Below are 24,513 nucleotides of genomic sequence, written 5' to 3'. Positions count from 1 at the left end.
TCGGTCATGGGTCTAGCACATAGTAGGTGCCCATTAGACAGGGCCGTATCAACTGCCTGCTCTGAGGCTGGATGCCAGGTGGCCTTAATATGCTGGGGTGTGGAAGGCAGAAAGAAGCCTCTGGGTCTGAGGTCTCCCGAGGGGGATGAGTATTTTTTCCTGGAATCCCTGCCCTGTTGCCACATCCCTGTGCTCAGCCCTGCGCTCTCCAGGTGGAAGCAGGAGCAGCAGCGATGGGAGAGGGGAGGGGAGGCAGGCGGAGCCTCCCTGTCCAAGTCTGGCCTGGCTGGAAGGGGAGGGGGCTGTGGGGACATCCGATGCCATCAGCTCCCAGGGGACCGTTAAAGTCAAAGTCGCTGTGCAGGCAGGCAGGCCAGGGTACCTGCAGAGATCCCCCACCTCCTCCACCACCTGCTGCCACCGTCTGGGCTGCCCGTCCTGGGTACGCACCCCTGGGGAGCCTGCTGCCTCTCTGCCAGGCTCTCTTGTCCTTCTCCTTCTCTGTGTTTCTCTCTCCTTCTTCTCTGTTATTTCTTTTCTGCCTTTGTCTCTGCCTCTCTTTCCTCTATTTGTCTCTCCTGTGTTCTCTTTCTGTCCTCCCATAACTGTCTCTCTCTCTCTCTCTTTCTATTTCTCTTTCATTCCTTTTCTCTGTATCTCTTTTTTCGTGTCGCCTTTCTGATCACTCTTTTTTCTCTGTCTCTTTCATTCTCTGCCATCCGGTTCCCTCTGTGTCTCACTCTGAATCCCAAAGTTGCAGCCACTCGGGGACAGGAGGGCTGGGCAATATGCCTTGGGGAAGCTTGGTCCTGCCCTCCGAGGGCATCATCTGAGCCCACACAAGTGGGACTGGTGAAGAGGATGTCTGGCTGGAGAGGACTCCTGTCTGTCTCCTGGGCTGGGGGAACAGAACCCTGGCTTTGAAGTGGTGGCCCCATCTCAACCCAGAGCTGGTCTGGATTAGCCACCGTCTGGGCATTTCTTCCTGTTGGCCAACCTGCTCAGTCCAGTGGGGTAGAGAGGAAGGGTGCAGGGCATCTGGACCAGAGCTGCATCAAGAGGTCTTTGCCAAGTGCCCAGGGGATAGCATCCTCTGGGTTGGCAACGCTGGAGAACACTCAGAGTTTGGTGCTCTCGTGCCTGCCCCTTCCAGGCAGCCAGCTCTGATTGCACCAGGCAGACGTGTGACCCCTTCAGCCAGCTATGCCCCTGCTGCCCAGCGCCATGGGCCTGGCGGGCCTGCTCTTCTGGGCAGGCCAGACAGTGAATGTCTTGAAGATGCCTAATGCTACCCTGCCCCTGGCCCGGCCCGAGAGCACAGCCTTGCGGCCCCTGAGTGGCCTAGGAGTGCCCCGGTACCGCCGGAAGCGCCACATCTCTGCCCGGGACATGAGTGCCTTATTGGATTATCACAACCACATCCGGGCCAGCGTGCACCCACCTGCTGCCAACATGGAGTACATGGTGAGTTCCCACGCCCCCCCCGGGGCCCCTTCCAGCAAACAACAGCTAACTCACCTTGGCCGGGAATGACCAGTTTGGAGAGCTGGACCATTTGCCAGCCTGGCCCCACTCGTCAGAATTGGGGTGTCCAGGCCCCGTGGAAAGAGCAGGAATGAGTCTGCCCATTTTACAGACAAGGAGACTAATGAGATTGCACAGATCTTCCCGTGAGTCAGGGGTAGGGCCACTGCTTACGGAGCACTTTTGTGTGCCAGGCACTGCACAGAACCCTGGGTGTACTTCTCTTCCTTAAAGGTGAAGGTCATCTCCATTTTCCCAGTGAAGAAACTGAGACTCAGGGAATTAATTTGCCCAGAGTCACCCAGCCAAGATTCCAACCCGGGTCTGCCTGCTGCTGAGGCTGTGATCTCCACTGCGGACCTGCAGCGGAGCGGGGATGGCCGGGGCTTGCTGGGGGAGTGGCTGGTGCTTTCTGCGCTACTGTCTCTTTGCCCCAGGGCTGTGAGTGACACCCCCAGGACATCCTCAGTGAGTCTGTGGAGGTGGGGTTTGGAGCAGAGGGGACAGGCGCCCTTATCTCAGGCTGAGGAAAACCAGCCCCTGAGCAGTGGAGGAAGTCGAGATGTCTTCCCGCACAGAGGCGAGGCTGGCGGCTCTCACTCGGGGGCCCCAGAAGCCAGTCTCTGGCGTGGAGGCAGGAACCTTCCGTCTTATTGAAGCTCCTCTCAGGACCACTGTCCCAAACCAGCCTGGAGAGCCGGCCTCTAGCCTGCCCATAGACTTCTTTACGGAAAGAGCTTGCCAGTCCCCACCCCCAAAAGACAAACGCATGCTGCTCAACCGTCTGAAAACTCTTCTGCTTTTGCACCGTGTCCGTTGACTCACACTTGGAGCCGGGCACCGGGCTCAGCCTTGCGGTGACTGCCGAGGACAGGAAGGCCAAGGCCCCTTCCCTCGTGGAGCTGGTGCTTTAGTGAGGGTGAGAGGAAACAGGCAGGAGGAAATGAAAGGGACAGGAGTAGGAGCCGGGATGGCAGGCAGGTAGAGGTAGAGTCATTCATTTGTTCATTGACTGACTCATTCATTCATTCATTCACTAACACAGGACTGGCACCTAGAACGCCCTCTATTTTTCAAGCAAATGGCACATTTATTGAGCACCACTTGGGGGTGCGTGGCACCTACCCTAACAGGTGTTTAATGATGACATGCAGCATGGAAACAGAGAGAGCCAGGTGTCTCACCAGGGATGCTGGAGTGGGTCTGATGTTTAGCTCCTTCCCTCAGTTTACCCCTTTGTAGCATGAGGGAAACATTGCTCTGCTCTCCCTGAGAGATTATGAGTCACATAACCCTGGGGAGATGTCTGGGGCCCTCTTTTGGTACCGCCATGTCTTCTTCACTGCCTTCTGCCCACAGATCAGTGTCTGACTCAACATCCCCGACTCCAGAAGCCTTTAATCCCACAGCCCCAGTAAAGTGTGGGTCCTGTTTCACATTCTTACACCCGCCGGGGTCAAATGATGAATGACTTGCTTAATGCCTTGTTTCCTTGCTAGACCGAGAGTCCTCAGTGCCTAAAAATATTGTTTGGTATTTGCTGAATGAACAACTAATGTCTCAGAGCATCCCAGAAAGTCAGAGCTGGAAGGGAACTAGTATTTTATTAAGTGACACTTGTTCCAGTTATAAAGCTTGGGTAATTCATCCATTGGAAAATTATGAAGTTGTAAAGAAGGGTCAGGAGGGTGTTCACTGACTTGGAATAATCACCAGGATAAACTATTAATATCTTGTTAAGGTGCAGAATAGAATGCTGCCGTTTGTCAAATTACACGCAGACAGACACAGACATACACACACATACATGCGTGTGTCTGCTTATACAGGTATAAATGTCTGCTTATACAGGTATAGAATATTTCTGGAAGAAAATAGGAGAAGCCAGTGGCGACTGCCTCTGGGGGCAGGGGACAGGGTGGCTGGAGAGATAAATGTAGGAGAAAGATTGGAGACTTTCCACTTTTCCTGCTTGGATATCTTATATATTAAATTTGTGCATGTTTTTACTATTAAAAAAAGCTTTTGCTAGCCGGGAGGCTGAGACAGGAGGATCACTTGAGCCCAGGAGTTCGAGGCTGCAGTGAGCTGTGATTGCACCACTGCACTCCAGGCTGGGCAACAGAGTGAAACCTTGTCTCTAAAAGGAAAAAAAAAAGCTTATGAATTAAAATTTTTTTAATGTTAAAATAAACACATTTAGAAAATACTATAAGTACAATTTTAAAATTAGTTATTTTCCCATCATTCTGGGTTTGGTCACTTTCAGGGATTGCTGAGAACTCCTTGACAAGTACCCTGGGTACTCTCGGGTGGGCTTGAGGATGACCTTGAAGTCACAGGCCTTCTCTGAGCATCAGTCCTCTAATGTGTCAAGTGGGTTTGTTGCAGGGTTCCAGGGAGAAAGGGGAGGAAGGCACCAGGTAATGTGCATCTCTGGACGCTGCTGTGATGATGGTGGTTACTCCCCCGGGGCACTTCACGGCCTTTCTTCCTCCAGGTCTGGGACGAGCGGCTGGCCCGGTCTGCTGAGGCCTGGGCCACCCGGTGCATCTGGGCCCACGGGCCCTCACAGCTGATGAGATACGTGGGCCAGAACCTCTCCATCCACTCTGGCCGGTGAGTGACCCTCTGCCCTTCTTTCACTCAGTCATTCATCAAACACGAATGGAGCGCTTACTTGGTACCAGGTGCTGCGCTTGGCAGTGGGATACGGGGAGAACAAGGCAGACAAGCTCCCTACCTGCAGGGAGCCTACCTTCTAGTTAGGAGAGACAGGCAGTACCTGGCTGAACAATGTAGTGCACAGACTGTTTCGGACAGTGAGGAGTGGTTTGAGGCTCATGAGGCAGGATGAGGGGAGGGAGCCACAGGGAGCAGGGGGTGGGGGTTGAGGGGGCAGGGGTTGGCGGATGGGGGCATCAGGCCCAAGGGTGCCCTGCCAAAGTCTGAGAATGGCAAACCACTCCTCCGGCCTGACTCCCTGGCTACCATTCCGACTGTTGAGTCAGAGTCTGTGCGCCTTCTGATCTGGGTGGCCTTGGGAAGTTATGTCCACTTTCTGAACCCTGGTGTCCTTGACCGTAAAACAAAGGTGCTGTCCTAGCTCAATTCTTTCCAGACTTGTGATAGAAAAAGCCCTCAGGTCCCACCAGATGGCTTTCCAGACTCCACCCACCGGGCCAGGGTGGGGAACCTGCGGCCTTAAGGCCACATGTGGCCTTCTAGGTCCTTACGTGTGGCCTTTTGACTGAATCCAAATATTACAGAACAAATCCTTTTATTGAAAGGGGTGCAGCAGAGAAAGAGGAAGCTTTTCTTGCTTCCTTTGGTGCTTAAAAAAGAACAATCTCGAAATCAGAAGGCCACAGGTTCCCCGCCCCATGGTCCAATGAGCCTCTCCTTCCCTAAAACGCAGGCTGCCCTGTCGGAGATGCCCACCTCACACATGGCCCCTTGCATGACTTAGCAAGTGTGCTTTATTGAGCACTTACTATGTGCCAGGCACATGTAAGCACTTTACATGGGTTATCTCAATTAATCTCCTGTTCAGAACACCCCTGTGAGGCAGGTGCTGCTGTCCTCATTCTCATTTTATAGACGAGGAAACCAAGGGGAGGGAGGCAAAGTGACTTACCCAAGGTCCCCAACAGGCTGGTGGCAGAGCCACTTTTACACTCTCCCGCCCAACTTCTTCCATGTTCTCCGCCTCCCCAGGTACCGCTCGGTGGTGGATCTCATGAAGTCTTGGTCTGAGGAGAAGCAGCACTACTTGTTTCCTGCCCGGAAGGACTGTGACCCGCACTGCCCCTGGCACTGCCGCGGCTCTGCCTGCTCCCACTACACCCAGGTATCCTCCGTCAGGGCTGGGATGGGACGGCGAATCCCGGTAACTTAGAAAGAAAAGGACGTGGTGGAACAGAAATCAGAATTAAAACAGAGGCCCTTATGGGCTTCTCCTACATAAGAAATATACCCCTGGGAAGTTGTGTGTACGCTGAATTGAGGTGACTCTCGTTCGTTTTGAGTGCCTTAAGTATTTTTCATTTTCGAAGGCTCCCACTATCTTAAAAAAAAAATGTCAAAATAAGATTACAAAAATTGTAGTATTTTGAGTGCTAATATTGAATATGTTAACACTTATTACACATAAAAATACAATGCAATGCACTGTTGCAAGTCACAGGACAGAAACTTCCAGTTGTACGACAAATGTCTTCTTTCAGCTTTGTCCGTCTCTCTGTGACCCATGGGGAGATAATGCCAAAAATCTAAATTTGAGACCCGCTAGGAAATGTGACACCTAAACCAATGTCCTTCCTGACTTCTCATGATACATTATTACCTCCATTTTATTAATGAAGAAACTGAGGCACAAATTAAGTGACTTGGTCAAAGTCACAAAGCTGATGATATTGAGATTAGTTTTTTTTTTTGGAGATAGAGTCTCGCTTTGTTGCCCAGGCTAGAGTGCAGTGGCGTCATCACAGCTCACTGCAACCTCCAACTCGTGGGCTCAGGCGATCCTCCTGTCTCAGCCTCCGGAGTAGCTGCGACTACATCTGGTGGCGCACTCTACCACACCCAGCTAAGTGTTCTATTTTTTGTAGAGATGGGGGATCTCACTCTTGCTCATGCTGGTCTCGAACTCCTGACCTTAAGTGATTCCCCCCGCGTCAGCCTCCCAGAGCGCTAGGATTACAGGTGCAGCCCACCACTCCCAGCTGATATTGAGATTCTGATTGAAGTCTGTTGGACTCCAAAGTTTGTATTTTAACTTCCAGCACAACAATGATTTTCAAAGGTTGATCATTAGGGCAAAAAAGACAGTGAATAGGACAGCACAGAAAATATATCACACATGATAAGGCTAAATATTGGTTCATAAAACTTTTCTTCCAATTGCATGTGTATGTGTATGTGTGTGTGTGTACACTAGTAACAACATACAATTTATTCCTTACTGTTGGTTGTATAAGAAAAAAAAGTTTGAGAAATATTATATTACAATATAAATGCTTCCAGCCCCTCTGCCGTGGACAGGCAGACTGCCTCCCCCAGGAAGACCTCACCTAATGCACTCACCTGGAGCCACGCCCAGGGACCACGCAGCCCCAAGGAACCTGGGCCCCTTGCATCCTCATAGCCTCCTCTGTCTTTGTCCTTACTCAGATGGTGTGGGCATCCTCCAGTCGGCTGGGCTGCGCCATCCACACCTGCAGCAGAATCAACGTGCGGGGCAGCACCTGGCATCAGGCAGTATACCTGGTCTGCAACTATGCCATCAAGTAAGTGCCAGCAGAGGGGGCTCTGGGGCAGGGGGCTGGATCCTGAGAATTCAAAAAAAAAAGAAAGACACACACAGTGTCCCTGCTTCCTCCATTCTAAGTACCCCGAATACCATAAGATTTGGGTAGTTTTAGAGAGTCAATTAATAATCCTTTTTCTTTTCTTTTTTTTAAAGAAGTCAGTTGTATTGAAATATAGGCATCAAAGAATTTTAAAAAGTGAGATTTTGAAGCACATGTGCTTCTTTTTTATTATTATTTTGTTTCAAAATATTAAGGTGATACAAATGTTTTAGGTTACATGGATTGCTTTTGTAATGCTTGAGTCCCAGCTATGCATGCCCATCTCCAAATAGTGTTCATAGGACCCATTGGGTAGGTTTTTCCCCTCCTCTCCTCCCCTCTTCCACCTGGTTGATTTCCACTGAGTTTTACCTTCCTCTGTGCACACGTGTGCTCATCGGTTAGTTCCAATTTAATAGTGAGTACATGTGGTGTTTGTTTCTCCATTCTTGAGATACTTTACTTAGGAGAATTGTCTCCAGGTCCACCCAGATTGCTGCAAAAGGTATTAATTCATCTTTTTTATGGCTGAGTAGTGCTCCATGATATACATATACCACATTTTATTAATCCACTCCTGAACTGATGGGCACTCGGGTTGATTCCACATCTTTGCAATTGTGAATTGTGCTGCAAGAAACATTCGAGTGCAGGTGTCTTCTTGATGAATAATCCTTTTTCTTCATCCAAGTTTCAGAATCAGTTGGGAGACAGAAAGGGGACAAAGGCAGGTGTAAAGGCAGTGTCACAGAAGATGTCAATAGTGGAGAATGTGGTTTAGATCTGCCAATCTGCCAGCCATGTGGGCTTGCAAACACCCACTGTTGAATTAGACCTACACACCCAGTGACAGGCAACACCGGACAACCATAGCGTCTTCTCAGAAGTGCAGTGCCAGTCCCTCTACGCTTACCACAAGAAATAGACAACCAAGAACACATCCTCCCTGCGGGCAGGCAGAGCCCAAAGCAAAGATAACAAACCCTACAGGCCAGTGGTGAGGTTATTATGCAGCCGTGAGCAAGAGCTGGGGGGATGATTTTAGGCTTTGAGGGCAGAAAGGGGGAGAAAAAGAGGGAAATCTATGGACTGTGCTAGAGAAGAGAATGTGGGAAGACGAGGCATGTAAGTTGGATCCACGTGCTGCTAGGGCAGTCTGGAATGCACGACCAAAAGCTGTTGATGTGAGTCTATCAACCATAAGTCCACAAACTCCCGCCTTATGGCCTGATCTGGCCGGCTGCCTGTTTTGTAAATAAAGTTTTATTGAAACACAGCCGTGCCATTGCTTTACATATCATCTACAGCTCCTTCCATGTGACAGAGACAGCCTGGCTGGCAAAGCCTAAAATATTTGCTATCTGGGGGTTTACAGAAAAAGTTTGCCAACTCCTGCATAGGGACTGGGAACACCCTAAGAGTTCTTGAATAGGAGAATGTGATGGGAGTTTCAACAGCTTTATTGAAACATACAGTCGGCCCTCCAGATCTGTGGGGTCAACTTCCATGGATTCAACCAACCACAGATGGAAAATATTTGGAAAAATCATCTATACTGAACATGTCCAGGCTTTTTTCCTTGTCATTATTCCCTAGACAATACAGTATAACAACTATTTACATAGCATTTACACTGTATTAGGTATTATAAGTAATCTAGAGATGATGTAAAGTGTACGGGAGGATGTGCGTAGGTTATATGCAAATATACACCATTTTATATCAGGGACTTGAACATTCTAGGATTTGGGTATCTGCAAGAGGTCCTAGAATCAATGCTGCAAGAATACCAAGAGACAACTGTAATTCACATCCCAAACAACCCACCAATGAGTTTTGGTATATTACATTACCGATTTTTTTTTAATTGTGGCAAAGTATATGTAACACAAATTATGCCATTTTAACTATTTTAAATGTACAACTCAGAGGCATTATTTACAATCACAATGTTGTGCCTCCATCCCCACTACCTATTCCCAAAATCTTTTCATCAGCCCAAAGAGAAACTCTAATCATTAAGCAGTAACTCCCTCTCCCACCTCCTCTTAAAAGGTGGTGGTCTTTTGAGAGGATTAATTCAGCAGCAGGTAGGATGGATTTGGGACAAAGCTGCTGAAGAAGTGTCCACAGTGGCCGTGATGAGGCTCGGGTGGGCACGTCCCCCATGACTGGATTGTACTTATCTGATTATTCTAGCTCCCGTCTGCACGGCACTCATAAAGTTAGAGTGTCTTCTCGTAGGTCATTTCAAGTAATGTTCACGTACACCATTTCATTTATTTATTTTATCCAGAGGAGAAAAATCAAGTCTCAAGAAATGAGGTGGCTTCTCTTGTCATTAGCTAGCAGGTGGCAGAGTTCAGGACCAAACTCAGATCTGCCTACTCTGCGGGGAGTTGGGGGAGTAAGGAAATCAACCCTTGCAGGGGAGTCACTTGTTTGGCAGGCTCGGCGCTGGGTACATTCACACATGCCTCCCTTTGATCTTTGCTGCATTGCTGAAACGGTGGGGGGTTAGGGGTTCTTCTCTTAGATTTTCAGAGAAAACCAAGGCTTACAGATGTGTCTTGCCCCAGGTCCCTCGGCTAGTCAATGGCAGTGCTGAGATTTGAACATCTGTGTGAAGGTTGCTCTCTGTCCCCCAACCCTGCCTCCCTGAGACCTTTTCTCTTCCAGGGGCAACTGGATCGGCGAGGCCCCATACAAGATGGGGAGGCCCTGTTCTTCCTGTCCCCCCAGCTACCAAGGCATCTGCAATAGCAACATGTGCTTCTCTGGGCCGAAATCCAACAGGTTCCTCTGGTTCTGAAATTTCCCGGGGCTCTGGTGTGCCTCCGACTGGGCCCACCCTCCAAGATCCCTCCCCAGAGACTGGGTGGAGAAACAATTTTTAAAAAAGGATACGAATTGGGATCACCCCACTGAATTTTCCGCCCCAGATTCCCTTTCCTCGTTGTCTAGCATGTGTCGGAAGAAAATGACCCCCTTGCCTTCCTTCTTTCTGTAGTTACATCTTTCTTTTCTCCAGCCTGGGAAAGAGACCTGCATCTTTCGTTAACTCAATTCTCGGAGAGCCGGGGCTGGGAGGCGCAGTGATACAAGCTTGGTTTTGTGACTCTCAGCAAACCCAAAAGACTTTGTCCACACAATGAAAGGCATTTATTATACCAGATGTAGCCTGAAACCCACCTTCATTCACCCAATAACAGCCAACAGGCTTCTGGGCAGCCTTGGAGGACTCGTAGTTCCCTCCGTGAGGGTGCACATTTCAGAGCCATGCTTTTAAAAAACACTGAAATTAGCTGTGGACATCCCACTCCCACCCCCTGACATGTGACTGGAGCCACCACAGGTCCAGGCTTCCCTTTTACAGATGGGCACACGGAAGCTCAGAGGACGGGTGTGACTTGCTCAACGCCGCACAGCTTGTCTTCCACAAGAGTGACCACTCTGAGAAGAACTGATCTCAGAACCCAGGCGTGAAAACCAACGCCGGCCCGAGGGAGCTCTCTCTTTCTGGGCCATTTTCTCTCTTTCCCCGTCTTCTATCTCTCTCTGCCTCAGTCCCTCTCTCTTGTCTACTTCTCTGCTCTATCCTTGTCTGGTTTTCTGTCTTAATCTCTGCATCGGATTCTCTTTTTCTCCCATACTATCTTATTCTCATTCCAATAAACCATTTCCCTCTCCCCACCCCATCCCACCCAGAGACCGCAGCACACAAAAGTCCTTTTGTCTCCAGAGATAGTAAAAGCTCCTTCCTCAGACCTTGCCCTCGGGCTGGGGCCCACCCCCTGCCTGGCTGGAGAGAACCCCAAAGACCCAGGATGGGGAACAGGCCCTCCTCTGCGGAACCCCTACCTTGTCTTGGACACAGTTTTCTTTCTTCTTGGTCATCTGCACCCAGGCCAGACCTATGCGCGTCACTCCCTCCCTGCTGCCCCCAATAAAATTCAATGCAGTGGCTCCTTCTGGTCCCTCCCTCTGTCAGCTCTGGGGAGGGTCAAAAGACAGGGGAAGGGACTTGGTGTGGGAGAGGGGTTAGGGAAAAACCAGCTCAACTGGAAGACCAGGGGAGGGGACTGACAGCCCCTCGGGCCCATGCACCATGCAAAGGTGTGCATATTATTACTCCACTTTACAGATAAGAAAGATGAGGCTTCAGGTGAGTATAAATTTTCAAAGGCTGAAATTAAGTGAAATAAGAAAACAAGGACACTGTTGTGAGTTCGTTATTCTCAGATTTTTATCTTTCCTACTTTATTTTTTTGGCATGGGCTCTTCTCAAACGCAGTATCAGAAATGGCGAACCTGGGAGATCACCTGGAATGCCCCCCCTTTTTGCTTAATTGTGTCTGCCTTTGTCCAAGCCCTGAGTTTGTCCCTTCTGGGCTGAGAGGCAAGAGAGCAAAGGGGTTACCACATTGATCTTTTGGACCATGGAGCAGATTCAATGCAGTCTCTTGAGCCTCAGCTTTTACATCTGTGAAATGGGGATGGGAACGCCGCCAATTCAATGCGATTGAGGGTGTAGGGTGCTGACAGATGAAGCAGTTCTTAAATGCCAGTGGTTGTCATTCTCACTGTCCTGGTACTCCACACAGGAGGACAATGTGGGGCAGCTGAAAAACAGCATGGGCTTTGGGGGCAGGTGACACTGAATTCAAATCCCACATCTGCTCCTTATTGGTCATGTGACCTTATGATGTCACTTAATCTAGGGGGTCACGTACCACTTAAATTCCCAGAACATTTTGGGAAATTGACATAGGGTTGGCAAGCTTTTCCCTCACCTAATACAACAATATTAATAATTTTTTTTAATCTAACATTTGCTCTCGCCATTGTTTTACTGAAGAAAGGGTGTTTTAATACAGCCCTCTCCCACCAATAGGGTATGGGGGTCCCCGTGAGGTGGCTGAATAAGCACCTGTGAGACTCCCAGCAAGAAACTTCCCTTTGTGCCTCAATTTCCTCATCTCAAGGTTTAATTTAAATGTGGCAATGCCTGTATGCAGCTCCCAGCATCCAGTAGGCACTCAATAAACACAGTTCGCCACCCTCCTTTTCTCCTCTGCCCCTCCCTCGGCTTCCCTACTCCTTCCTGCACCGCCACACCCATAGCTTGGAGTCATAAAACCCAACCCAGATTGGACTCTTACCTCTCCAGCCCCTCCTGCCCAGTCCCTTCCCTCAATTTGGGGGGCTGGTGTCCCTTACATCTGGCTCCAGGTGCCCCTGACCCCCAGAGTGCAGGACTGGGGCCCGAGTGGACCTCGGCTCTGGCCAGGTCGCCATTGCCATGGCGACAGCAACAGTCCCCAGCTACAGGTTCCCTAAGTGACTGGTTACTCTTTAACGTATCCACCCACCTTGGGTGATTAGAAGAATCAATAAGATAACCGGGCGGTGGCAGCTGGCCGCGCTCACTGCCTTCCTGGTGGACTGGCTCCTGGTGGCCCTGCTGCTGTGCTGTGTGGGCCCCGGCTCCTCCATGCCCCGGGGTCTCCGGCTGGTTGGGCTTGGCCATGGTCAGCGTGAACGCGTCCCTCGGGGCTCCAGTGGAGGGTCCTTATGGTAAGTGAGGCCAGCAGCTGGGGCCAGGGGAGGACTGGACAGGGCAGGATGAGGGTCAGGTTTGGGAGGACATGGGACACCTGCCTGTGTGTTTCTGGCAGGCCCAAAGCCCTTTCTGGGGCTCCTCTAGAATGGCAGGAAGCCCAGTGGAGGCGTGGGGCTTGCTGGGCGAAGCTCTCAAGCAGGGGCCTGGCCAGTTTGGTGTGGGAAGTGCTGGGAGGGGCTGCAAGAGCCCTGGGCAGAGGCTTGGCTGCTCTGCCTGCCTGGAGGCTTTTCTGGGAATGCCTCTCAGGGGTCTTCCCTAAATCCCAGCATGTCAGCTTTGCCTCGGGGCAAACTGAGGTCCACAGAGAGCCTGCTGAGCCCAGGTCATGGAGCTGCTGCCTGGTCTGGCTGAGGGGGGACCTGAGCCAGTGAATGCCGCGGGACAGTGGGCTTGGTCCCTCCACACCTCCCCTGGCTCTGGACAAAGGAGAAGAGGTAGAAAGTGCCGCACAGCACGGGTGTTGGAAAACAGGAGTATCTTGTGCTGAGTGTGTGAAACTTAGATGCACGACCAGGAAAGCGTGTTACTGACAGTGAAGGGCCCGGGCTCTACTGCTGGGGTGACCCTGGAGTGTCCCTCCTTAGAGGGAGGAGGGGTAAATAAAGCTGCATCTTTACGATGGAATGCGATCCCATTGTTGAAGGAAAGACTGCAGATCTGTGTGCTGATAAGGAAGAACCTCCGAGATACATTAAGTGAAAACAGTAAGCTGAAGAAATGTGTGTAGTTTCTGATATCAAAACGGATGTAGATGTCTATATGTACACACACGTTTGTATTTGCATAGAAAATTGGTGGAAAGACACAAACTGGTGACAATTTTGTTTCTTAGGAAGGAGATTCAAGAGAATGTTTGTTTCACCTTTTTGGGGGCGCATTCTGGATTTTTTTTAAAGAGTAGGTGCATTTTATAAACCTGTTTAAATCTCACACGTGCACAGAGATCGGCCTCTGGAATCCACTAGATCTCGGTTCTCATTCTGTGACGGTAGTCAAATGACTCAATGTTTACGTGCCTCTGTGGCTTTCCTTGCGAAGTGGAGTCAGCACTAGGATGTGTCTTAGGGGCACCATGGACAACTAAAGGAGAGTAAGAGTGTAAAGTCCTTGACACCACGGACAGTGTAAAGATCAACAAATGTTACTTCATGGCATTAGCTGAGGACAGATGGCCAGTGCATGACAGAATCAGGGACTGGCCTCTGGACTCTGGTCTGGTGCATCTTTTTTGCTTTGCCCACCACCAAGCAGGATTAGATACCCTGGAAGTAGCAGAGGCTGAAGAACTAAACAGCCCGAGGGCCCATCCCACACACCGGCTGTTTGACCTTGCTCAAGACACTTCCCCTCTCTGAACCTATTTCCTCCTCTGTGAAATGGAGATAACAGCGGAACCTATCTCACTGAGGGTGGGGGGCGATTAGAGGAGACAGCCGAGCTAAAGGGCGAGGCAACCGTTAAGCCACAAGACCAGGTGTGAAGACACCTGCACGACTTGCCTGAGCCTGTGGCGGAGGAAGACACAGCTCCTGATGAAGGACAGCCCAGGTGGTGAGCCCAGGCTAAGGGGGAGCAGGGGGCCCCACAGAGTCCCTCTCAAAGGATAATACAATGGTAACATAACCTGACAGCCTCTCACTGTCGCCAGGGCTAGCCACCTTGTAGGATGTCCCCATGTTCCTCCATCTCAGCCACCGTGCAGCCCTCACCACGTAGCGAGCCTTCAACCAATGTTAGCGTGGTTGGTTGTGTGGGTGGATGGATGGATGGATGGTCTATACCTGTTAGCTCATTTCATTTTCAGAACAGCTGCCTGAGATAAAGAATGTTGTCGGCCGGGCGTGGTGGCTCACGCCTGTAATCCTAGCACTCTGGGAGGCCGAGGCGGGAGGATTGCTTGAGCTCAGGAGTTCAAGACCAGCCTGAGCAAGAGTGAGACCCCTGTCTCTACTAAAAATAGAAAAGTTAGCCGAAACGTCATGGTGTGTGCCTTTGAGTCCCAGCTACTCGGGAGGCTGAGGCAGGAGGATCCCTTAAGCCCAGGAGTTTGAGGTTGCTGTGAGCTAGGCAGACGCCACAGCACTCTACTCAGGGTAATGGAGTGAGGCTCTGTCTCCAAAAAAAAAAAAAAAAAAAAAAAGAATGCTGTCATCTCCAAGGGTAGAAGAGAAAACTAACGCTCAGGATTATTTAGAAAAGAAAAATTGCCTGACTCTACCCCTGACACAGTCCAGCTGTTGCAGATCCTCTCGGCTGCGCTGCAGACAGGGCTGGGCAAAGAAGGGAGTGCTCCAGCGGCCGGGTGTGCAGCACACGCAACCAGAAAAGAGCACTTTTGTCCTGGGACCGTGGGGCGTTAGCTGTAGTATGTGTGTGATAGTGGCTAAGAGACCCTGATTTTACCTGTGGGGCTCTATAAGTCACTACCTATCTCTGAACCTCATATGTTTCACCTGCAAAATGAGCTAGGGAAGTGTGTCGGGAGGCTCCAGAAAAAAATCACTTTCTGATTTTTTTTTTAAAGAAATGTTTTGAGGGAAAAAAAAAGAAAAACCCTCTCCTGGGGTCCTCTCATGGGATATAACAATGACCGTTTCCTGAGATGACAACAGCAGAAGTGAGTTGTTGGGTAAGGGACATGGTACATAGCGGGTGTCAGTTAGAGGGAGTGGAGGGCGCGATTATTGTGAGGGTGAAAGGGATGAATCTGGGAGCACTCAGGAAATCCTAGGTGCTGTTTCATGGTTTTGAACCCCAGCAGAACTGTCTCTAAAGAGCTGCTCTTTGGTGTGAACTTGGCCCTCCTCAGACTCCGGGGAGTCCGTTGGCACACTGGATTCGGCTTTGTTGTTCTCACCATTACTCTGATCAGATAGGCATTGGTGTGAATTGTGGTGTCTGTCCCTCCCTGCACCAGACTGTAAACTCCACGAGGCCTGGGACTTCGACAGTTTGTTTGTCCCCGTGTGTCTCACAACGTCTCACACGGTGACGGACACAGAAGAAATGCTCAGTGAGCAGTTGCTGGATGAATGAATGGAGGAAGGGCTTAGAAAGAGCCCTGGACAATGGTGGTCAGTATGAGCCATATCCACACTCTTCCTTCCCTCCTCTCTGCAGTCCCCGCTGCGTTGGTTTTTGGCTTTTGGTCCTTGTGTTTGTTCCATTACGACCCATGGTGGCTGTCCCGGCATCAGGCATCATGTCTGCACTTGAGTGTCTGAAGGTGGAGGCAGGAGGAGAAGGGGTTTTCCTCCATGCACTTGTTTCTTTTATCCAAAAGCAAAATTTCCCCAGAAACCTCCCAGCAGACTTCCCTAGTTCAAGGAAAGAAACGGGAAAGCTGAGACTGGCCTAAAACAGTGACTCTGCCCTCGGGATCTGCACACGACTGCGCCACACAAAACTGAGGCTGTGGTCCAGTGAGCTCTCACCCTCAGCACTGTGGGCATTTTGGCTTGGAGAATTCTCTAGCGGGGGACTGTCCTGTGCATTGTAGGATGTTAAGCAGCATCTGTGGCCTCTGCTCTACTCACTAGATGCCAGAAGCATCTCTCCCCATCAGTTGTAACAGCCAAAAATGTCTCCAGAAAGCCAAAGGTCCCCCAGAGCACATAGAACACCAGTGTGTTATGAGGGAGCAGGAGTACCTGCTGGGTCGTGTCTACCACAGTTGAGTCTACTGTGACTCTTGTGTTGTAGTATTATTTGCTTTGAGTGTCAGGATCTAGCTCAGAGCCAGATTTGGGGCTGCCCTGAGCAACTGTGCGGATAAGATACTATGGTGTGCTTATCTGTGTACTAACCTGACTCCTGGCCTTATTACTTTCCTAGCCTTGTTTTCATTTCAGCAAGGTTCCCTTGGTTATTTATTTTGGCCCTTTGGTAGTCTGCCATTTCTGTAAGTACCTCAAATCTCCTTGAAGGCAAGGTCTGTATTTGTCTGATTCTTTTCGTTATACTCCAGGTTGCTACGGGGCCTGGCCCATGTAGACTTCGATGAAGGTTAATTGAATGGGTGAATGAACGGGAAGATGGATGGATGAATGAATGGATGTCTGGGTGGGTGAGTGGATGGATGGTTGGATGGATAGATAGAATAGATGGAGAGATGGATGGATGGGACAAATGGATGGATGAGTAACAGGGAAGATGGATGGATGGATGGATTAATATATAGATGGGATGGATGGAAAGATATGTAGATGCATGTGATAAATGGATGACTAAGTAGCTGGATAGATGGGTGAGTGGTTGATGGAGGATGGATGGACGAGTGATATGATGGGTGGGTGGGTAGATGAAAAGATGGATGGATGGATTAGATGGGGTGGGCTGAGATGGCCTGGAATTGCTAGCAGCACCTTCAAGAGCTCTGGACAGGACAAGTGATGATTTAGCCACTGGCCAATAATCCTCCATCAGGGCAGTACTGTATATCTGTCTCTAAGTGCCAGATGAGCCTACTTTTCCCTAGGTATGTCCGCCTAGTCCCCTTGACCAATAGCATCAGCCCCAGGCTAGATCAGAGCTATTGTCAGAAGCAGTTTGGTGAAGCGTCTCTCCCACTTAAAGCTCTGCGAAAGCTGGTGCTTTGCTTCAGTTCTCTGTTCCTCAATTTCTTTACGCATCAAATGAACCTTGGTTCTTGTGAGGATTCCATGGGCTAATGAAAGAGAAAAGGTGACATAAACTATCACATGCTTTGTCCCTGTGAAGGGCTGATGGGCCCTAAGTTGGGTAGGACACGAGGCTGTGTCTGGTGTCAGGCTAGGGCTGCTGCCCCCGTTCATTCCCGCAGTATAGTCCCTGCCACCGCCTCCCTACCTCCCCGCTCCACATCATCTTCCCATCCCACCTCAATTCGGTCCTCAGCCCCTGTGGTTCACAAACTCGGTTGCACATGGGAAACTTTCTTAAATCAGCATGTTTTAGGGCGCCACTCCAGACACAGCGAATCAGAATCTCCTGGGATGAGTTCCAAGGGTCCGTAATTTTTCGTGGAGTTTTTTATGTGATTTTGGGTATCCAGGTCATCTGGAATATGGAACCATTGCCTTACTTTGTCCCATCTGGTAAAGGGAGGAAATAGACACCCACAGTGTGTCCTGTCTCCCTCCACCCAGAAGCCTCCTGCATTCATTCATTCATTCATTGTTTGCTTAAATGTCCACTGGGAGCGTACGATATGCAAGACGTCCTGCTAGGCACCGGGGAATGTAGGAGGGTAAAACTTGGCTTCAGATCTTGCATGCGTCCAATTTGGTGGGAAGATGTCAAGCCAGTAGCAAGCAAAGACAGAGTGCCATGGTGTGGCTGGATAGGGCACTGTGGGACTCAGAGGGACTTGGGAGGAGGGGAAGGGGCCAGGGGCCCGTTGACACTGGAGGTGGACTGATATCTAAGCTGAAACCTGAAGATTTAGCAGGAGTCAGCCAAGAGAAGAGAGGGAAGAGTGTTCCCAGCTGAGGGAAGAGCATGTGCAAAGGCTTAGAGCCTGGCTACACACCACACTGATTTCATTTTCACTTGACTGCTATTAATTCCTTCCTTCATTGGAGGTATCTTAGGACCTGTCTGGTTGTTTCTTGGATGATTTATCTTGGTCCTAGAAGCATCCAGAGATGCTTTTTAAGTATAGGAACTGCGCCTTCTGTTTTTTCTGACTTACCTGCTTCTAGCATAAGGGTGGGCCTATGAGGAGGAAAGAAATCTGTTTCCATTTTTCCATTTCAGCCTCTTCTATGTGACAGGCTGGATGCCACCTACATTATGTGTCTTCTCCCCTGTAATCCTTGAAATAACCCATCAAAGTGGGAAGTGTATCCCTATTTTATAAACAAAGAAATTGAGACTCAGAGTTGTTAAGTGAGTTTCTCTGCATCACACAGCAAATAGGAGATTAAAATCTAGTCTGACACCAAATCTTCATTCTCTCAGCTGCACTTGTCACCCCTCGTAATAGCATCCAAGGGACTCAGACTCTGGAGTCAGGCTGCCTGGGTTCAAATTACAACCTATTAGTTGTGTGACCTCAAGTAAATTATGCAAACTTTTGTACCTCAGTTTCTTCATCTGTCAAATGGGGGTGATAATTACAACATCTGCTTCACAGCTTTTGGCTGTGGTGGGACAAATTGAAATGAATGAGGTCCCAGGTTGCAAGCCTTCTGTTGCCCTGGGATGCCTGGGGTCTCTTCCTGGGGGCACTGGTTCATGTCTGTGAGCGTGTGGCTCCCCCCACCCTACAACCACTAATTCAATCAGAGACACTCCATTTTGACTTTTGAATGAAACACTTAATGAAAGGACTCCACGGTTCAAAAATGTTTGAAAACCAGAAGACTAGACCAACGTGTTTCAAACTGCAATCTTGATCCAGTAATAATGGGTCATGCAATTTATTAGGTTGTGTTAGTTCGGGCAATACCAGCTGATACAACAAACAAACTCAAAATTTAAGTTAGAAGTTTATTTATCTCTATCACGTAGCCGGGGATCCCAGAAGTGGCCCCAGCCCAGAGTGACAGACACTTATCACTTCTGTTCACATTCCATTGGTGAGAACTAGTCACATGGCCCTACTTGAATGCAAAGGAGTCTGGGATGTGTGGTCCTTAGCTGGGCAGAACTAATTCTAAATTAGGGAAAGGGAAGTATGACTTCGTCGGTTCACAGTTGATCATCTTTGCCATAGGATCATGCTCACACACGCCCCCCACACAGAGAATATGTATAACAAAATGTGAATACACAATTTTTTAGATAAATTGTTTCAATTTAAAAAGTGCATCAGGCAGGGTATGGTAGCTCACGCCTGTAATCCTAGCACTCTAGAAGGCTAAGGTGGGAATACTACTTGAGTTCAGGAGTTCCAGACTGGCCTGAGCAAGAGGGAGACCTTGTCTCTACAAAAAATAGAAAAATCAGCCGGGTGTGGTGGTGTGTGCCTGTATTCCCAGCTACTGGGGAGGCTGAGGCAGGAGGATCACTTAAGCCCAGGAGTTTGAGGTTGCAGTGAGCTATGATGATGCCACTGCACTCTACTCAGGGTAACAGAACAAGACCCCATCTCAAAAAACAGAACAAAAAGAATAGAGTAAAATAGAATATAAAATATCATTGTGCATCCCGTGTAGTAAGAGTAAGATCTGTGTGTGTATGGAACTTGTTTCATTTTTCTATGTCTATGGATATGTGCTTGTGGTTGTGATAATAGCAAACATTTATAGAGCAATTTACTAAGGTTTTGCACATATTAACCACTAAGTCTTAAAATGACCTTGGGACGTAAATGCTATCATTGTCCTCCCCCTTTTACAGATGAGGAAACGGAGACTCAGAGAAGTCAAATCACTCAGCCAAAGTGATGCAGGTGATGGAAGTTCCAACCCAGGCAGGCAGCCTCCAGGGTCTATGTTTTGACTACCACCCTTTGCCGCCACTGTTTATAAAGTATGTGAAAAAAAATGTGTTTCTTACCGAGGGTCATGGTCAAAGGGTTTAAAAGCCACTAGACAGAATGTTCCCACAGGTTCTTTACCAACTTAAAAATAGCATACTTTTTGAGAAGTGTACCCAGAGAGTACAGAGGCCAATTTTAGGTAGTACATGGGCAAACACTTTTAAATCTTGTGCATTTATTTTATTGCATGTTAGGGAAGAATTTATAACTAGCACATTAAAGCCTTAATATAAAATATCCTTTAAAAATTAATATGTGTCTTCAACGGAAAGAAAAATATCAAGTAAACAGTTACAGGTAGATAAAGAACAGGTCACAGGTGGATGTTGTAACAGTCATGCAGAAGAACAGAAGTGTCTGGAGCTTGGGGGCCAGACGCTGAACTTGGCATCGGAAGGCCCAGATCTGAGTCCGGGCTCATTCATCTTCTAGCTCTCAGCTACTAAAGTTACTTAGTATGGGCCAGGCAGCGTTCTAAGTGAACACTTCATAAAAATTAACTCCTATAATGCTCACAACTGTACTGTCATCATACCCGTTTCTCAAGAGAGATAACAAAGGCTCAGAGAGGTTACACGGTTTATCCAAAACCACACAGCCCATGAGAGGCAGAGCTAGGATGGAAACCCCAACACTGTATTAGTGAAGACAATACTAGCTGATATAACAAATAAACCCAAAATGTGACAGGAGAGTTTATCTCCTTCACACGGTTGTCCAGCGACCCCCAACTCCTTCCTTCCTAGGTGGACGATGGGTGTTATTTTAACCATCGCACTCTGCTGCAATAGATGAAATTTTCTTCGTCATGCTGGGCTCGACGTCCACCCCTGAAAATGGAGTTAATAATGCCGGTTCTGCTTACTCCTCAGAAAGCTCTGCTGATCAAGGGCATGGAGACAAGAGTCTTCCGCCAACTGCAGAGAGTTTCTTGGGATGTAAAACGTTAGAATTATTATGTTGTTGACCAACACCTACACTGTAGTGTCATCCTGAGGATTAATTGAGATAATGCTCGGAAAGACCTCAGTTCACATACAGGTGAAGTCAGCTGTGAGTAACAGTAATAACAGTAACATGGGTGGTTATGCAAAGGAAATATTGATTTGCTTCCAAAGTAGGATACAGTTACACGGGATCTTTCATACTAGCAAGTTTACATGTTACATTTATAACTGAAAAATCAAGAAGTAGCAGTATAACCATGGTATTTAGAAATACAAGTAATTTAAGGCTGAGCGTGGTGGCTCTCACCTGTAATCCCAGCACTTTGGGAGGCCAAGGGCAGGAGCATCGCTTGAGGCCAGGAGTTCGAGACTAGCCCATGCAACTTACAGAGAACTCATCTCAAAAAAAAACAAAAACAAAAAAAAACAAAAACAAAACTACAATATAGAGGAAAACACCAGGGAAAGAATAAAACAGCTAAAATTGTTGCCTCTGGGTGGTGGGATCTGGTTCAGAAAGTGGAGAGTGGGCCAACTACTCCTATTATAAGCCTTGTAGTATTTGACTTTTTCAACTGTGTACCTATACGGCTTTGATTAAGAAGGTAAAAAGGAAAGGGGACTAATTATGCACTATTTCAAACACCCAAGGATTCAGGCAGAAAGTCATGGAGGGAAAAAGGAGAGTTAGAGGAGAAGTTCAGGGTACGGTCATTTCAAATCCCAGCTGCAAACTCTCTGATGGCTTCGTATCACCCTTAAAATGAAACTCGAGCGCTTTTCTTTGACCACAAAAACCCCACAGGCTTTGACTCTCATCTGGTGGTCTCTTGTCTTTCTCCCTTTTGCTTACTTCATGTCAGCCACATTGGCCGTGTGACTGTCTTTCAGTCAAGCTAAGTGCACTGCTACCTCAGGGCCTTTGCACCGGCAGTTCCCGCTGACGGGAACACATTTCCCCCAGATCTTCCTGTAGCTGATTTCTTCTCATAAGTTGGGGCTTAGCTCAAATGCCCTGCTCTCAGAGGGGCCTCCCGTGAACACCCCAGTCTAAGACTGTCAATCCCATTGTCCTCTGCAGCTCTGTTTATGGTAGATCTGTGTATCATCTGTCTCCTTCACCAGAACAAAAGTGTCATCACAGCAGGGAATCTGGCTGTCTTCTCCCCTGCCATATCCTCGCAGGTAGAACAGTGCTTGGCACACAGTAGGCGCTGCGTAAATATTTGCGGAATGAGCAAGTACAGAGGCGACAGCTGAGTCAGTCTGCCGGGCAGTGGGATGGGCCAGTGATGCAGGGAGGAAGCTGCGGCCCTGCCTGGGCCCTGCCCTGGGTAAACAGCCCTCCCTCTGCCCAGACAGCCACTGTTTGACGACTGTCTGCCGTGGGACCGGCCGGGCCTGGGTTCCCTGGGACAAGCAGCGCAGGCAGCTGGACCTTAGGGGGCGCTTGTGAAGGAACAGGTCAACAAGTTATCCAAATAGGCGGAGCGGGTGGCGAGACAGAGGGAGAGCAGGCGCCCTTCCCTGGGCAGAGCCCGGAGGAGCCGGAGGGGGGCCGGGGCACACCCCTGGGTGAGGAAACCCAGGTGCGGTCCCAGCCCCGGTCCCGACCTGTGCGCAGGGACCTTAGGTACTTGCCCTCTCTGGGCCTCAACTGAGAAAGCATGGGCAGATCAGTGGCTTCCGAACTTAAGAAAGAAAAAAAAAAAAAAAAAAGGTAACGAAGGCCTTCTTCAAACAAAACCTTGCCCGGAAGGCAGTTCTCAGCAAGGACCGGGGAGGTGCTCAGGTTAAAGCAAGCCTAGAGGTGCAGGGGGCTGCCCGCTGGAGCCCCTTGCCCTTCAGGGGAGCCCCAGGGCAAAAACCACCAGGCTTCTTATTCTCTGAGGTTCTTTGGCCTGGTGAGGTGGAAGGGAGTATGGCAAGAGGAAGCATCTAGAAGCTTGTAATCAAACATAGATTCAGATTCAGGTCCCACAGTGTGATCTTGGGCAATTTACCTCACTTTTCTGAGCCTCAGTTACCCCCTCTTTAAATTTGGCATCCTAAACAGTACCTCCTTCGTGGTGTCAGCCTAATATATTCAGCACAGAACCTGGCACCTAGTAAACTCTCAGTAAGAGCAGCGAGAACTCAGTGTTTGTTGTTAGCTTCATAGCAGAAATGACCTGGAATGGGAGCCTTAAGAACCAATTCTTGGTCTTTGCTGAGAGATGGGAAAATATTTAACCACTCTGAACCTCAGTTTCCTTTTCTGCAAAATATGATTTAAACCTGTAGAAAGGGTTTAAAGGAGATCAGATGTTGAGATCCAGCCCATTCAAGTTTTTTTAAAAATAAAATTTGAATTGGCTGTTCACCTTTAAAAATCCTGACTTCCAGTTTCTTTCAAAAAATTAGAAGCTCTTGGTGGGGCATGGTGGCTCACACCTGTAATCCTAGTACTCTGGAAGGCAAGGTGGGAGGATTGCTTGAGGTCAGGAGTTCGAGACCAGCCTGAGCAAAAGTGAGACCCTGTCTCTACAAAAAAATAGAAAAATTAGCTGGTTGTGGTGGCTCATGCCTGTAGTCCCAGCTACTCAGAGACTGAGGCAGGAGGATCACCTGAGCCCAGGAGTCTGAGGTTGCTGTGACCTATGATGAGGCCACTGCATTCCAGCCTGGGTAACAGAGCAAGACCCTGTCTCAAAAAAAAAAAAAAAATCAGAAGCTCTGGCAACAGTGACTCCCCCATGCCCATGAGGCAGCAGTCTCCCGGAGCTGACTTAGATTGAGTGTGCTGTCTCTAATTTGCCACAGTTCCCACCATTCCTTAGTGTCCCTACACTGAAATTATATTAACGAACATAACCCATTATGTTTGCTGCATTGTTTTTCTTACAGGAAAGTGTAAAATTTGCTCACACCCCGTCTGTTCCATACATTTCACGTACCTGTGCGTCAAGGGCTCTTGAGTTTGGGATTGCTAAGACCAAGGGCAAGCTCACTATTTGTACGAGCCATCTCCCGTTGCATAGATTTACCATTTTTTAAAATGTGACTACCAGAAATCGGTGGCTCACATTCTATTTCTATTAGGCAGCACTGCTCCGGCCCCTTCAATTCACCGACCCATTCTGTCTCCATTGTCCGTTCCTGATTGGACCCGTCCTAGCCAGACCTCTTCGGCTGCGTCTTCTCCCCACCCCACAATTATCTCTGGTGTCCCCACCCTTGTTGCCTGGCGACCCAGTCAGTCAGTCCGGAGGACCTGGCTCCAGAACTCCAGGCCTGTCTTCTAGAATTCTCCACATGGGAAATCTCTCTCCCAGCCCCCATCTGGCAGCCATTGTGTTCTCTTTATCAGACATTCACATAAAACAATGGTCAATTTGGAACTTCATTACACACCCATTCTTCTGTTCCTAGCTTGTGAATTTACCCCAAATCCAGTGCTTTGGGGGGCGGAGTTGGGGTGGGGAGAGGCTTATTTTTTTCCCCTTCTCCAGGGCAAGTCAATAGTTTTTCCAGAGATAAGGTGGACTGACTTGGGGGAGGGACACAGGTCCTTCTACAGTGGAGGTGCTGACTTTGTTTCTGGAGGAGATGGTGTCCATAGCT

At 48.9% G+C, this 24,513-nt stretch overlaps 2 protein-coding genes across 3 annotated transcripts in view; both read left to right on the top strand.

The window, feature by feature from the left end:
• Nucleotides 1–1,203: 1,203 nt before the first annotated feature.
• Nucleotides 1,204–9,687, top strand: R3HDML (R3H domain containing like). The gene is made up of 5 exons (XM_069496453.1): nt 1,204–1,464; nt 4,025–4,143; nt 5,242–5,374; nt 6,697–6,812; nt 9,555–9,687. The coding sequence occupies exons 1-5, from the start codon at nt 1,204–1,206 to the stop codon at nt 9,685–9,687; spliced, it is 762 nt and encodes a 253-aa protein (XP_069352554.1).
• A 2,610-nt stretch (nt 9,688–12,297) lies between these two features.
• HNF4A (hepatocyte nuclear factor 4 alpha) overlaps nt 12,298–24,513 on the top strand; it is a 56,848-nt gene continuing 44,632 nt past the window's right edge. The window contains exon 1 of one of the 2 annotated variants that reach the window (XM_069496569.1): nt 12,298–12,452. Coding sequence is in view for 1 of the 2 variants with exons in the window: in XM_069496568.1 (XP_069352669.1) it covers nt 12,404–12,452 (49 nt within the window). In the remaining variant the exon portion in view is untranslated. The remainder of the gene's footprint in view (nt 12,453–24,513) is intronic. The other variant, XM_069496568.1, reaches the window with a different exon arrangement.

The sequence above is a fragment of the Eulemur rufifrons genome, chromosome 20, assembly GCF_041146395.1.
Source record: "Eulemur rufifrons isolate Redbay chromosome 20, OSU_ERuf_1, whole genome shotgun sequence".
NCBI classification, from domain to species: domain Eukaryota; kingdom Metazoa; phylum Chordata; class Mammalia; order Primates; family Lemuridae; genus Eulemur; species Eulemur rufifrons.
This window is presented reverse-complemented; position numbering and strand designations above follow the sequence as displayed.